General features: G+C 43.0%; 1 protein-coding gene across 1 annotated transcript in view; it reads right to left on the bottom strand.

Moving 5' to 3' along the window:
* Positions 1–16,153, bottom strand: part of LOC144495343 (interleukin-6 receptor subunit beta) — an 80,934-nt gene that overhangs the window by 27,662 nt on the left and 37,119 nt on the right. The window contains exons 6-7 of the mRNA XM_078215446.1: positions 7,761–7,893; positions 2,346–2,431 (exon numbers count right to left, since the gene is read on the bottom strand). Of these exons, the coding sequence (XP_078071572.1) occupies positions 2,346–2,431; positions 7,761–7,893 (219 nt within the window). The remainder of the gene's footprint in view (positions 1–2,345; positions 2,432–7,760; positions 7,894–16,153) is intronic.

Raw genomic sequence — 16,153 nt, 5'->3', positions numbered from 1 at the left:
CACTATTGAGGAAAGGAGGGGCAAGAAATTACAGGCCATTAGTCTCACAATCTATCTGCCGGAGGAAGTGGTTGAGGCAGGGACATTGACAACACTTAAAAGGCATTTGGACAGATACACGGATAGGAAAGGTTTTGAGGGACATAGGCTTTGCCTTTGCAATGCTCAGGGAAGGAAAGACCTAGCTGCTTGTTACTGGCTCAGGGAAATAACTTTTGACTTGGATGCAGTGAAACAGGGAGCATTGAGCCATAGGAAGCTGCAAGTAACTTTGGACTAGTTGCTGTAAAGACTATAATTCAGCAGTGAGTGGATGTGAGTGCAGGTATAAATATGGTGTGGAATAATGTGTCATGTTAAGAATCCAATTAAGGGATATTCATTCTATAGTTTCAAGTATTAGTCAATGTTGTTACAGTAAAAGTCTGAAAATTTGAAATCCTGTGCAATTCCTTTGAGTCGATCACTGTCAATTCAAATCGCTCTCTATGAGAATCGTAACAGTAGATAAAAACTATTTCTGCTGATTTGGGAGTTAAGGATTCAGGAGACTAGCCGAAATTTCAGGAGTGAAATTCAGAAGCACATCTGCACACAGTCGTAGAAATTTAGAACTCTTGTCCACAAATGGCAATTGATGCTAGATCAGTTTTAAAACTGATATTGATACATTTTTATTGATCAAATGTATTAAGGGATATCAGCAAAGGTGGGTGAATAGAGTTAAGTGGCTGACTGACCATGATTTAATTAAATGGTGCGATAGGCTTGAGGGGCTAAATAGTTCACTCCTGTCCCTGTGTTTCTATTACTCTTCCGGGGGATGCCATCTTTGAGATGAGAAGTTAAACTGTGGCCCTATCTGTCCCCCAGGTGGATGTAAGACATCCCATGGAAATATTTCAAGGAAAAGAACTTGTATCCAGAACAATACTTATCCCTCAAAATAAATCACCAAGAAATAAAACCAGATTCTCTGGTCATTATCACATTGCCATTTATGTGAGCTTGTTCTGCACAAATTGGGTATTACTGTATTCGTTCATTCTGACCCTACTGACAAGCATCCACTTTCTCTCCTCTGTTTCACTATTGTTGCAAATATGAAGTTTATGAGGTTGCAATGTTTTGGAACTGCTCCTTTAATTTAGTGTAAGTTGGGGGGATTAAGGGGCTCATGTGACCTGCCGTGAATCTTGCCTGACAACAAGCTTGGGTTAAGGGCGATGGGGGGGACCCTGGTTTTCTTACTGGGAAGAAGATGCAAGATATTCACACCTGTAGGGAATAGCAAGAGCATCTGTGCTGACTCTGGGTAGACTGTTGGTTGCCAAGCCTCACAGGCGGGTGTAAAGAATATCAAACAGTTATTGAAACAAAAACATCTAACCTAGAAACTTTAAACTATCTATTTAATTTCAAGATAGAATAGAGTGTGATGTATAAAGAATTATCTAATTAAAATTTATTCCTAGATACAAGGCCCATATGCTTCACATCATAATGGGACGCACTTCAGGAAGGAATAGGCCAAGAAAGTCACTGTAGGATCAGTTTATATGGCTTTTCTAAGATATCACTGAACCTGACAGAAACAGGATACTCTAAGAATCAGAGAGCGAGAGAGAGCAGATTCAGAAGCAACAACACTTTATCATTCACCAGGCAGAATACAATTGGAGTTTGTGCTTTGATTGGAGAGAGCTACTTCATGACAATTTAAACAAAAGGCTGGAAGACTGGCCTAGCTCTGGCTAGAGGGAGAAATCTCCCAGTTAACACCACAAAAATGCACAAAACTCAGCTCCGCCTTGAAAGTTAGTTCATCCCTGAAGAGCCTGACTAGAAAAGAAAAAAACAGAAGCAAAACATCAGGAACTGACAGTAGCTTTGAACATCTTCCTGGAGAATTAAATGTCTACTTCAGGGAGAGAGTAAAGTGGTAGGGGATTTTAGGTCGTTTTAAAAGTTAAATGAGGAAACTTTCCTGTAGTGCGGAGCACACGTTGCTATTGAAATCATGTTTAGCCAGCGCTACTTTTAACTTGTTTGTTACAGTAAAAGTCCTGAAACTTGAACTCTTGTATGATCCTTCCAGTCAGTCACTAGAATTTTGAATATCGTTCTAAAAGTTATTGGTCTCTATGGGGATTGTAACATTATTTATCTGTACTTGTTAATTGAAAACTTTCTGGAACACACTGTTCATTCATATTTATTCCCACATACATTGCAGATTTTAGCTAGTTGAGTCTAATAATATTAACTCCAGTTAATAAGAACAAGCATGTGATAATAACAAATGGTGCATCCCTGTTGAGGAGCATGAAAATTAATACACATACCTCCCATTGTACAGTAACGATCCGTTTCCCAGGTTCGTGCAATAGTTCAGTCACAGGTGTATGAATCAGTGGCTTGTCTATAAGCTCTGTGAGAAAGTAGAAACAATAAGTGTTTTTCAACCTTACCCTGTGTAAGTAATTCCACTCCCCGAGTAATCTGTTTTGAGTCCTTGGTACTCTTCAGGAACATCTTCTATTCGAATCATTTTGATGGCCCAGTGGTATTATCACTAAACTATTAATCTAGAAACTCAGCTAATGTTCTGGGGACCCAGGTTCGAATCCTAGCACGGCAGCTGGTGGAATTTGAATTCAATAAAAAAATATCTGGAATTAAGAATCTACTGATGACCATGAAACCATTGTCGATTGTTGGAAAACACCCATCTGGTTCACTAATGTCCTTTAGGGAAGGAAATCTGCTGTCCTTACCTGGTCTGGTCTACATGTGACTCCAGAGCCACAGCAATGTGGTTGACTCTCAACTGCCCTCCAAGGGCAACTAGGGATGGGGAAAAAGTTCTGGCCAGCCAGCGACGCCCGTGTCCCACGAATGAATAAAACAAAAATTAGAAAAATATGATGCACAGATGGTGATCCTATGCTGAGTGTGGCCAGTGACAATTCCTCTTAGATTATTAACAATGATAATCAGTGGTGACTTTAACTGTTAAAGTTTTCTTTCATCCACAAATGTTTGATTTACATTTTGTTGGATGATTTATAAAATATATATATTTTTCATTACATCTGTGTCTAGATTCTTTTTCGTCAATACTAGAAAATTGGTTAGCATTTTTGTTATTTACTCGTATTTATTCCTATTGGTTCACTGGAGTTATACTTATTAATGTATGCACTAGAAATAATGATCTAGCACAGGAAACAGAGAGAGAAGAAGCAGCAGCCATGGAACAGCTCACACACATTAATAGAACTCCATTTATTTTTAACCAAAGTCTGTCCCACCTATCAGATCTTCAATACACAACAAAAACTGGCGACGAGAACTGTGGATGGATGCTTGCTAGCCACCTGGACAGAAGAAATTAACCGAGGTAAAGTCGGACAAAGAAAACTTTCACATGTGGTACAGAGACTAAACGGGCTAGGTGGAAGTGAATAGATGATCCTCTACAAACAGATTATAGAGCTGGCTGTGACAAATAAGAGGCTGAAACTAGATTAGTTACCCTTTGAGTATGAGAATAAAGTTAGCTGCTGGAAACATGGGTGTGAAGTGTGCATCCGGGAAACCTGCTTAAGTAAAACAAAATGGCGGGAGCTTTTGGCATCATGGGACACTTTGTTGAAAATAGGGAGCGATGGAGCTCTTATATCGAGCGTGGTTACTATTTTGCGCAGGTAAACAAAACAGCCGAATATATTATGGTGTCCACTTTCCTAAGTGTGATGGGAAGGGGAGAAACCTTTCGCCTCCGCTGTAGTTTAGTGCAACCTGAAAAACTCAGCAATGAAAGATACAGATGGCGGTCATTCTGCAAGCATGTTTTTCACCGAAATCCCTGGTGATTGCAGGGTGCTTTAGATTCTGTAAAGGAAACCAAAAGGAGGGGAATTCAATCACACAGTTCATGGCAGTGTTTAGAAGACTTGAAGAATATTGAGAGCTTGGAGATGTGATGAATGACATTATTTGAGACAGATTTGTTTGTGGTCTGCTCAGTGAAGCGACACAAAAACGTCTGTTAACTAAGAGTAATCTTACTCTGCAGAAGGCCATGGAAATTGCTGTTTCTATGGAACTGGCTGCAAAGGAAGCCCAGTAATTGAGTTTGTGTCCTCAGATATACAAACTGTCTGCTGAATTGACACTCAAAACCGTCAAAACTCGTACATATTACTGCTGTGCAAAGCTAGGGCATTCTGCTGCTGAACTAGGTCTCATAGTATGAGGATAAGAGATAAACCTTTTAGAACTGAGGTGAGAAGTAATTTCTTCACCCAGAGGGTGGTGAATGCGTGGAATTCACTATCACAGAATGTAGTTAAGGCCAAAATGTTGTCTGATTTCAAGAAGAAATTAGATATAGCTCTTGGGGCTAAAGGGATCAAGGGATATGGGAGGACGGGGGGGGGAGGGATCAGGATATTGAATTCGATGAACAACCATGTTCAAGGTGAATGGCGGAGCTGGCTCATAGGGCTGAATGGCCTACTCCTGCTTCTAGTTTCTGTATTTCTATGTGATGCTGTTGTAAAGACATGGAACGTTGAAACTGTGGGAAAAAGAACACATAGACCGGAATTTTACCGGCACGCCGGCCTGAGGCTCGTTAGATCGCGCCCAAGGCCAACGGAAAATGCTGTTCTGTGAGCCTCGGGGCGGGCATGCTGGTAAAATCAGGGCCGTAGAATGTGCGTGCAAGAAGGAAAAGTGAGCTATGAATAAAAATGAGAAGTAAAAAACAAACCAAGATAGCATTTAACAAAATAAAAGGAGAAATGTACATGCTGTACAAAAGGGTTGAAAAGAGAGAACAGACTCACAGTCAGAGAAGGAATTATCACTACATGTGCTAGTCATAGCTGGTACTGCATAAAAATACTGTGTCACTCCACTGCCAGATGGACAGCCAGTAAGGATGGAAGTTGACACTGCGACAGCAGTCCCACTGGTGCCAGAGACTTTCTACAATGAGGAACTCCAATAACATTCCCTTAAGGCCATCAAGGAGAGTGCTGAAGTGCTGAAGGGCCACATTGAAGTAGCTGGACAACTCAATGGGAAAACAGCAGATTTGCCCCCACGCATAGTGAAGGGAAATTATCCAGCGTTGATGGGTCGTACATGGCTGGAGAAGATTTGACTGAACTGGGCTGATGACCAATGGAATATTTGGGACACACGATTGACACCAATGGCCTTCACAAATCTCCTTTTAAGGTTAATGCTATCACAGAGGCACCTACACCTCAGAATATCAACCAGCTACATTCCTTCCTGGGATTGTTGAAATATTATGGAAGGTTACCTCCAAACTTGGCAACAAATGGGCGGCACGGTGGCACAGTGGTTAGCACTGCTGCCTCCCAGCACCAGGGACCCAGGTTCGATTCCCGGCTTGGGTCACTATCTGTGCGGAGTCTGCACATTCTCATGATCCTATTTTGCCTTCACAGTTAGCTTGTAATGCATCTCCTCATGGTGTCGGAGCAGGGTTCTCCCATATCATGTCATCAGATGAAGAAAGACTCATTGTTTTTGCTTCTTGAACCTTTAGCAAAGCTGAAAGAAACTATGCCCAGATTTAGAAGGATGCATTAGGGATCATTTTTGGAGTCAAGAAATTCCATCAGTTCCTGCACGGGAGAAGGATCACATTGTTGATGGACCATAATCCACTCACGATCATTTCTGGACCACACGCAGAAATTCCGTCACTTGCAGCAAGTCAAATGCAAAGGTGGACATTGCTTTTGCCTGCACATACTTACACCATTAAATACCAACAATCAAGTCTACACTGTAACGCGGATAGACTTTCCAAGATTGCCACTGCCAGGTAGTTCGTCAGACTGTTCAAAGGGGAATATCTTCTGCTTTGAACAAGCAGACAACACACCTGTCACTTTTAGGCAAGTGAGAAAACACACTCGGAGCGGTCCTGTGCTCTCAGAAGTGATGGATATGGGTTTTATGAGAAAAGACTTGGGAACTAACACCTAACTTGAAACCCTACTATTCCAGAAGATTGGAGTTATCAGTACAATCAGGATGTCTTCTATGGGGGCTCAAAGTGATCATTCCGCCACCATTGAGAAAGCGGGTGTTAGACTAGTTCCATGACTATTGTGGAATTGTACGCATGAAGGAAATAGCGAGAAGTTATTTCTGGTGGCCTGGACTGAATACGGAATTGAAAAGAAGGTTAGAACATGTCCTTCTTGTGCCAAGGTAAGAAATATGCCACCCTTAGCACCACTGCATCCATGGGAATGGCCTGAGGAGGCTTGGCAAATGTGTGCATGTGGATTTTCAAAGGCCATATGTTCTTAGTGGTTGATGCCCTCACAAAATGGCCAGAGGTCGCAGTGATGGCATCTACCTCATCTAAGACTATTGGCAAGCTAGGAGAAGTATTTGGTCACTTTAGATTTCCTGAACAGCTGATAAGTGACAGCAGACCTCAATTTGTCTGACAGGAATGTGAGAACTTTGTTCAAGAGAATGGCACTCAACACATTACTCCCACATTCTATTACCCTGCTACTAATGGACTAGCAGAACACTTCATCCAAAGCCTGAAACACACCTTGAAAGCAACCAAGTAACAAGGTTCACGTAGGTCTCGATGTCCGTGTAGAGGGGGAGGGGGTTTCTCAGTGCACTGTAAGATTTGGGCACCCTTGTGAAACAGTGCCTGAGCGCTCTGAAGCCAGGCTCACCGGTGCGTCATTCTCACCGTTATGACACTTGGGAAAATTACACCCACAGTCAAGATGGTTTTAATTGAAACAATCCTTTGTGTTTCTTCAATGCCCCGATTGTGTGCCGAGAATGAGACTGCAAGTTACACCCCCTTAAATATAAAATAAAATACAAAGGCTTACGTTGCTGCTAACACAAAATGTTAGACGGTACAAACAAAGGTTGAGAAAATGTTGTTTACAATCAGCCTTTCTAAACCGGATAGAAGTTATCAGTACCAGTTATGGAGCATGTATTAAAATTAAAGGATTCAAATTTGGGTTGAAGGTACAATATACGGCAGGAACATAGGAATGGGAACCAGCTATCAGAGCTTGCTCTGCCATTCTGTTAGCTAACTGGCGATCTGTATTACAACTGTACCTGACACTACTTTTCACAGCTTGGTATGGCTCCTGCCCTGCCCAAGACTGCAAAGGATTGTGAATAAAGCCCAATCCATCATGCAAGCCAGCCTCCCATCCATTGACTCTGTCTACACTTCCCAATGCCTTGGAAAAGCAGCCAGCATAAATAAGGACCCTACACACCCCGGACATTCTCTCTTCCACCTTCTTCCGTCGGGAAAAAGATACAAAAGTCTGAGATCAAGCACCAACCGACACAAGAACAGCTTCTTCCCTGCTGCTGTCAGACTTTTGAATGGACTTACCTTGCATAAGTTGATCTTTCTCTACACCCTAGCTATGACTGTAACACTACATTCTGCACTCTCTTCTTTCCTTCTCTATGAATGGTATGCTTTGTATGTATAGTATGCAAGAAACAATACTTTTCACTGTATACTGATACATGTAATAATAATAAATCAAATCAAATCAAGCCAGAAACCATATCTCTTAATACCCTGACCTATCAAGTGCCTATTGATTTCAATCTTCAAAACTTCCATCTACCCAACATCTGTTGCCTTTTGGGGGTTATATGGTTAATTTTACAATTCATAAACCATAACTACTTACCGGGAGGGACAGAGTATATCTCACTCCACAAGCTCCAAAAGCTGACTTTGGAGATATATTTGCAGCGGGTTTGAAACTCATAAGCAGCCAGTTGGTCCAATTCTTGTAGTGTTTCAGATGATGTCAAATTAACCTTTAAAATATAGATGTAATTAGTATTTGCATTCTTGCAGTAAAATACATGGTTATTTATTTTATCAAGTTCTTGCAAGTTTTCATTTGAATGCTCATTGCCAGAGCTAGAGTCCAAGCTTGGAAGCCACTTCAGCCTGTTGGGAGGTGCATTCATATCTTTGGACTTGTGTTGTTCTCTAAGGTGTCCGGGAACACAGAAAGGATCTGGGAGCCTTCTCTTCATTTGTTGCTCTTGGATACCTTCCGACTCAGGGGTTTGGAAATAGTCAGGTGTGGGTGAGTGGAATGATTGCAGGGTTTTATGGGATTCGGGTCGGGTGACCCCGGAGCGAGTGTGGAAGCTGCCGGAAGTGGAAGCAGGCTGGCAGAAAGGCTCCAACACTATGTTGAGGTTTTAATAAAGCAGCTCTCGCTCCTCCCACTCCCACACACTCCCCATGTCCCTTCCATGCCAACTTATGCCACCTTATGCCCCCCTCCACCCTCATGGACCTCATACTGTCCATGCCAATCTATGCTCATCTACCCACTTCCCATGGTCCCTCACAACCTCTATGTCAATCTATGCCCCTCTATTTATCGTCCATGGACCCTCATTCCCTCCAAGCCAAAATATGCTCCTCTACCCACCCTTATAGCAATTTATAGCCCTCATGTCAATGCATGTCACCCACCTTTTTCCCTTATCCCTGCCATGCCAACTCAACTATATCCGCCATGGACAGACTTTAAGACCCATGTTGAGATTAAATAAACTATAGTTCTAAGTACTGCAGACTACTTGAGAAAAAACACTCTCATTCATATAAACCCATTCACTACATTTACATAATCCCTAATAAAACTTCATTCAAGTTTTTAAAAATAATCATTTAAGTGCTTAATCCATTATAAAAACAAGCCTTGGAATTCATAGCCTCACTTCAAAGACTCTATAACTGCTTGGAGCTATCAATCAAATCGTGAAATGGTACGCATCCTACTGTGATAATTAAAGGTTGTGAAATCAGTCATGTAGCACTAATCCTGTAATGATAACCCTCAAGCTTATGCCCAACAGACAGAGTGAAATGGCAAGAAATTGGGCATTTTTAATACTCAAAGATCATCATTCAAAGAGTTAAAGAGCAAGAGATGTAAATGTCTTGATAGCTTGACAGTTGCTTTTGACAGTTACTTCTGACAGTTTCTTTTAACAGCTCTTTTGGCAGTTCCAACGAGTTTATACCCTTCCTATGCACATTTCATGTGCACTTCCATTAAAATCCCAAAAGGCACCTTACTGCTCTCACAAGAGCGCCTCATCTCTTCCAAAGGGAGATTACCTCTCCTGCAGGGCACTTGAACTCCCCCAAAGTTGATTGGGGACCATATCCACAGGGGTATCCTACTTCTACAAAAGGATATCCCTTCTTTCCAAAGGATTTTGCGAAGTTCAGACTTGCTCCTATCAGGTCTAATCTGCACTCTTAGGTCACCAAAATCATACACAAGTGGTGGCAGCTGCTGATTTATATGGGCAGCTGCCCGCCCGAAATGCCAATGCGTGAAACATCACCCGCCCCCGCAAAAATGATCGCTGCTATGTTCCGGGGTGGGATTTCTGGATTTCAGTCTCTTCTGCCATGTCAGGCTTCCCCATCTTTGCAAAAGTCCAGGCCTTAATGGGGCAAGTGTAAGATTCAGCACATAAGAAGGAAAAATTAGCAACATATACACCATGTAGAGGCTTGAAGTAACTAAGTACGAAGAGACTTAGGAGCTACAGTCAATTTATGGTTCAACATTTCCAGCCAATGCAGAGTACCAGTCAACATTGCCAGAACAGCATGATAGGCAAGTCAGTAGAAATGTGATCAAACAGCACAGTCATCTGGTAAGCTACGCCTTGAACACTATGACCAGCTGTAGTCACAGGAGACACACTAGCATTGAAGGAGTACAAAACAGAGCCACAAGTATGTTCCCGATATAAACTTCAATGTTATGGAGAAACCTGCACTTCTCAGCCGGGTAATAAACATCTGAGTGATGGCCGAATATATAAAATGACAGATTATAAAAGACAAGAAAAACATGTTCATTTCTGTAAGGGATTAAATACTTGAATGAAGTGTTTCAAACTAAAAGGTGAGTAGGATAAAGGACCACAGGTTTACACTTATTATGTCTGGTGGGAATAATATCAGGGAGTTTGTCTGAACACAAAAAAATGACCAACATTTGGCATGAATTTCCAGAATAAGTAATGCAAGTGAAAAACTGTAATCCCATAAGAAGGTTTGTGATGCCACATTAGCTGGAGTGAATGAATTAAGTTGGACTAAACTGTTTCAACAGCATTAGTTATCTTCTGATGTTGTAATGAAAGTTGTTCTAAAGTCAGATGCACATGTTTGAGTTTTTAAATGGGGAAACGGGACAGAAGCCCTCAGGACAGAAGTCTAAAATTATGCTTCTCCAATTGGCTTTTAATGTTATATCCTTTAGCAGGTAACAACTCAAGACATGTTCCCTGAAAGAAGGAATGAATAGTCAGTAACAGGTAAAGACAGCCCCTCAAAAATATACATCAAATAACAAACAAGTCTGTGGATAACCAGTGTCAGCTCATGGTGGACAAACAGAATAGAGTTTAGTTAATTAGATTCCTAACCGTGCCATTTACTGGAGCCACTATTTTTTTTTAAAAAGCGAGGTTTTTTGTGGTTTAAAACTCTCAGTTTTGCAAACATTGCATGTTTACAGAATAGGAAACTGAAGGAAATATTGTACATGTGTGAAATGTGGTGGCTCAGTCAGGCAAAGCTGTTAGCCACTGCACTTCCCGCCTTTATATGCTTTCAATATGATCCTTTTGATGGACCTATAGAGGTACCACTTTTAGACGGGCCAGACACCACACTGGAAATGCAGCAGCAATTAAAACAGTACAATTTGCATCATTCTCTTCAGGTAGCTGCTGAGTTTCCAAGAAGGACTGGGACCGGGAAACTCTGATGTTCGAAGTCCATCCCCCACTCTTGCTTTCTTTTGACAATGACTTTGTCAGAGACGGGATATTATCCACCCTTCAGAGCTCACCCAGAGCCCTTGGTATTAAAGCCCAGAGCCCAGTGTAACCAGCTCACAGCTTACCCACAGCCCAGTGTAACCAGCTCACATTCGGCCCATCGAGTCTGCACCGACAACAATCCCACCTCGGCCTTATCCCTGTAACCCCGCATATTTGCCCCACTAATTCCTCTAATCTATGCATCCCAGGACACTAAGGGACAATTTAGCATGGCCAATGCACCAAACCCGCGCATCTTTGGACTGTGAGAGGAAGCCGGAGCACCCGGAGGAAACCCACGCAGACACGGGGAGAAGTTACAAACTCCACAGAGACAGTGACCCAAGCCGAAATTGAACTCAGGTCCCTGGGAGCTGTGAGGGCAGCAGTGCTAACCACTGTGCCATGTGCGGGTTAGGTGGATTGGCCATGCTAAATTGCCTCTTTGTATCAGGGGGATTAGCAGAGTAAATACATAGTGTTACGGGGTGAGGGCAAGGGTGGGATTGTTATTGGTGCAGGCTCGATGGGCCACATGGTCGCCTCCTGCACTGTAGGGATTCTATGATTCTATTCTATGAGTAGTCAGCGGAAAGAGAGAGACACCCTGAAACCCAGAATAATGGATACAGTTGAATTCGTCAGACAGAAAAGGACAACAAACAGTACAGCACAGGCACAGGCCCTTCGGCCCACCAAGTCTGTGCCAACACAGATGCCTCTCTAATCTAATATTTTCTTGCCTTTACATTGTCCATATCCCTCTATTCCTTGCCTATTCATGTATCTATCCAGATGCCTCTCGGACATTGTTATAGAATCTGCTTCCACCGCCTCCTCCAGCAGCATGTTCCAGGCATTCACCACCCCGTGTGTGAAAAACTTGCCCCTTACATCTCTTTTAAACTTTCCTCCTCTCACTTTCAACCTATGCCCCCATGTAATTGGCCCTTCGACCCTGGGAAAAAGTCTCTGACTATCCACTCTATCCTAGTCTGTCACAATTTTGTAAACCTCTGTCAGGTCCCCCCTCATTCTCCGACGCTCCAATGAAAACAATCCAAGTCTGTTCAACCTTTGTTCATAGCCCATATCCTCCAAACCAGACAACATCCTGGTAAGGAAGAGATAATGGCATAGTGGTATTGTCACTGGACTAGTAATCCAGAGACCCAAGGTAATGTTCTGGGGACCTATGTTCAAATCCTACCACGGTGGATGGTACAATTTGAATTCAAACTCTAATGATGACCATGACCATTGTCGATTGTTGTAAAAACCTATCTAGTTCACTAATGTCCTTTAGGGAAAGTAATCTGCCATTCTTAGCTGGTCTGGCCTATATGCAAGCTGAAAGCAAAAGTTAGAGATTGTCCTTCTGCATGTGAATTTTGTGGGCAGCACGGTGGCACAGTGGTTAGCACTGCTGCCTCACAGCGCCAGGGACCCGGGTTCAATTCCAGCCTCGGGTCACTGTCTGTGTGGAGTTTGCGCATTCTCCCGTGTCAGTGTCGGTTTCCTCCGGGTGCTCCGGTTTCCTCCCACAGCCCAGAGATGTGCGGGTTAGGTTGATTGGCCATGCTAAATTGCCTCTTAGTGTCAGGAGGACTAGCAGGGTAAATACATAGGGCTACGGAGATAGGGGCTGGGTGGGATTGTGGTCAGATCAGACTCAATGGGTCGAATGGCCACCTTCTGCACCGTACGGATTCTATAACTCGAAATCACTTCTGCACCCTGTCCAATGCATCAACATCCTTCCGGTAGTGTGGCGACCAGAATTGTACACAATACTCCAAATGCGGCCTGACCAAAGTCTTACACAGCTGCAACATGAATTTCCAATTCCTATACTCAACGCCCCGACCGATGAAGGCCAGCATGCCATACGCCTTCTTGACCCCCTGTCCATCTGAGCTGCCGCCTTCAGGGAACTGTGGATCTGCACGCCTAGATCCCTCTGTATGCTAATATTTCTAAGGGCTCTACCATTTACTGTATTCCTTCTGCAGTAGACCTTCCAAATCACATCACTTCACATTTCTCCAGGTTAAATTCCATCTGCCATCTTTCGGCCCAGGTCTCCAACTGATTTATATCCTGCTGTATCCTCTGACAATCCTCCTCATTATCCGCTACTCCCCCAATTTTTGTATCATTTGCAAATTTACTTATCAGACCACCTACATTTTCCTCCAAATCATTTATATATATTACAAATAACAGAGGCCCCAGAACTGATCTTTGTGGAACACTGCTTGTCACAGACCTCCAGTTAGAAAAGTATCCTTCCACTGCTACTCTCTGCTTTCTATGTCCAAACCAGTTTTGTATCCATCTTACCCCAGCTCATCTTGGATACCATATGATTTCACCTTCTGTATCAGCCTGCCATGAGGAACCTTATCGAAGGTTTTATAAAAGTCCATGTATACAACATCTACTGCCCTGTCCTGGTCAATTTTTCTTGTCACTTCCTCAAAGAACTCAATCAAGTTTGTGGGTCATGACCCCCGCTTCACAAAACCATGCTGCCTATCGCTAATAGGCATATTGTCCTCCAGATGTGAGTATATCCTGCCCCTAAGAACCTTCTCCACTAATTTCCCCATCACTAATGTGAGGCTCACAGGCCTGTAATTTCCCAGATTGTCTCTTCTACCCTTCTCAAACAGAGAAACAATGTTCGCTACTCTCCAATCCTCTGGTACCTCACCCATGGCTAAAGAGGATGCAAAGATTTTGGCCAAGGTCTCAGCAATTTCTTCCCTCAGCTTTCTCAGTACTCTGTCTGGCCCTGGGGACTTGTCCACCTTAATGTTTTTCAAAACCTCCAATACCTCCTCCGTTTTTATCTCAACATGTCCTAGAATGTCAACATCCTCTTTTCACCATCCACCACATTCTTCTCCTTTGTGAATACTGATACAAAGTACTCGTTAAGGACCTCACCCACCTCATCTGGCACCACGCACAAAGGTGGAAAATAGAGAAAAGGAGATACGTGCGACATGGAAAGCAATTAATGGTGGCAATCCAGACTAGCTATGAAAGGCATAGATAGGGTGAACGGTGGGAAACTTTTCCCCAGGTCGGTGGTGACGTTCACGAGGGGTCATAGGTTCAAGGTGAAGGGGGGGAGGTTTAACACAGATATCAGACGGACATATTTTACACAGAGGGTGGTGGGGGCCTGGAATGTGTTGCCAGGCAGGGTGGTGGAGGCGGACACACTGGGAACGTTTAAGACTTATCTAGACAGCCATATGAACGGAGTGGGAATGGAGGGATACAAAAGAATGGTCTAGTTTGGACCAGGGAGCGGCGCGGGCTTGGAGGGCCGAAGGGCCTGTTCCTGTGCTGTACTGTTCTTTGTTCTTTGTAGCGGTTGCTGCTGGGAAGGAAAAAGGTATGGGCGTAGGAACTGTCTAGCCAAAGATGCCCAATGCCATTAGTGCAAAAAGGATAAGGCATTTTCTTTTCATTCAATGGATATGGGTATCACTGGCTCGGCCAACATTCATTGCCCAGCCCTATGTTCAGGCAGCATGAAGCAGTAGGAAAAAACAGGCAGAGTGCTCAAAAAGAAAAGGTTTTAAAAGGAAACAGAAGTTGATGATTTACAAGACATTGAGATACCCTTCTTAAGAGAGATTGAAGAAATATCTGGAAACTACTGGAATGCCGAGATCCTGGTATAAACTCACGGGACATACATTAAACTGGAGCAGCTGTTTCAGTTCTTTCTAATATTAAACAAGAGAGTTCTTCAACCATTCTGCATAAAGCTACATGGAGCAGGATGAACACGAGCTGAAGATTCTGGGAGAATTAACGGTGAATTTAAAGCAGAAATCATAGAAGAATCATAGAAACCCTACAGTGCAGAAAGAGTCCATTTGGCCCATCGAGTCTGCACCGACCACAATCCCACCCAGACCCTACCCCCATATCCCTACATATTTACCCACTAATCCCTCTAACCTACGCATCTCAGGACACTAAGGGGCAATTTTTTTAGCATGGCCAATCAACCTAACCCGCACAACTTTGGACTGTGGGAGGAAACCGGAGCACCCGGAGGAAACCCACGCAGACACGAGGAGAATGTGCAAACTCCACACAGACAGTGACCCAAGCCGGGAACCGAACCCAGGTCCCTGGAGCTGTGAAGCAGCAGTGCTAACCACTGTGCTACCGTGCCGCCAAGAAAGAGGAAGAACCTATGGAAGTACTGCGCATAATTCAAGATCAGACTTGTTCACTTTTAAATAGAAAGACATGCAACTTTTAAATAGAAAGACATGCATGGAACTGAATCTAATCCGCAGAATAGAATAAAGAATGCTGACGGTCAGTTAAGATAATTTCCAAATTTATTTACAGCATTGGGTGAGCTAAAAACAGCATATCAGATGACACTAAGCCCAGAAGCAAAACCAATGTGTTTTATATACCTGTAAAGGTTTCCCACCTTTACTTCTAAAGGTAAAGAAAGGGATCGACTCAATAAGACAAGGAGACATTTCATCCGTAAAAGAGACCACGCACGAGTTGGTACTTGGGAGCGATACTGGTTCTGAAGCCAAATGGTTCCATAAGAATATGTGTTGATCTCACACAACTCAATAAAGCTGTGAAAGGGAAAGTCCATCCAATGATGTCAGTAAATGAGGGTTTAGCTAAATTAGGGGAAAGCTCAATATTCTCCAAATTAACAAGCAAATTCTGGCAAATACTATCAGAAGAGGGATCCAAGCTTCTCACTTTCATAACATTAGTTGGAAAATCCTAATTTAACAGGTTACCCTTTGGAATAACATCAGCGTCAGAGGTCTTTCAAAGAACAATGTCAAGTCTTTTAGAAGGCTTACACAGAGTTGTTGATGATGTATTGATATACAAGCCCCCTGGAGTTGGGCGTGACATGAGAATGAGAGCTGAGAACAGTAAGTGCAAGTTTTCACAGGCATCAATCAAGTTTCTTGGTCCCGTAGTGAGAGAAGGAATAAAGGTTGATCTACTGAAGGCCAGAGTCATAATAGATCTTCCAGCCCCAAGAACATTGCTGAGATGCATAGGTTCATGGGAAAGGTGAATCAAGTGGCAAACCTTCTCAAAAAGCTGAACGGAGCTCAACAAGCCACTACATCAGCTCTGCCAAACTAGTGAATGGTGTTGGGAAGAAGCACATCAGGAATCA

The sequence above is a fragment of the Mustelus asterias genome, chromosome 6 (assembly GCF_964213995.1).
Source record: "Mustelus asterias chromosome 6, sMusAst1.hap1.1, whole genome shotgun sequence".
Lineage (NCBI taxonomy): Eukaryota > Metazoa > Chordata > Chondrichthyes > Carcharhiniformes > Triakidae > Mustelus > Mustelus asterias.
The sequence above is the reverse complement of the archived record's forward strand: the minus strand, read 5'-3'. Positions and strand labels throughout refer to the sequence as shown.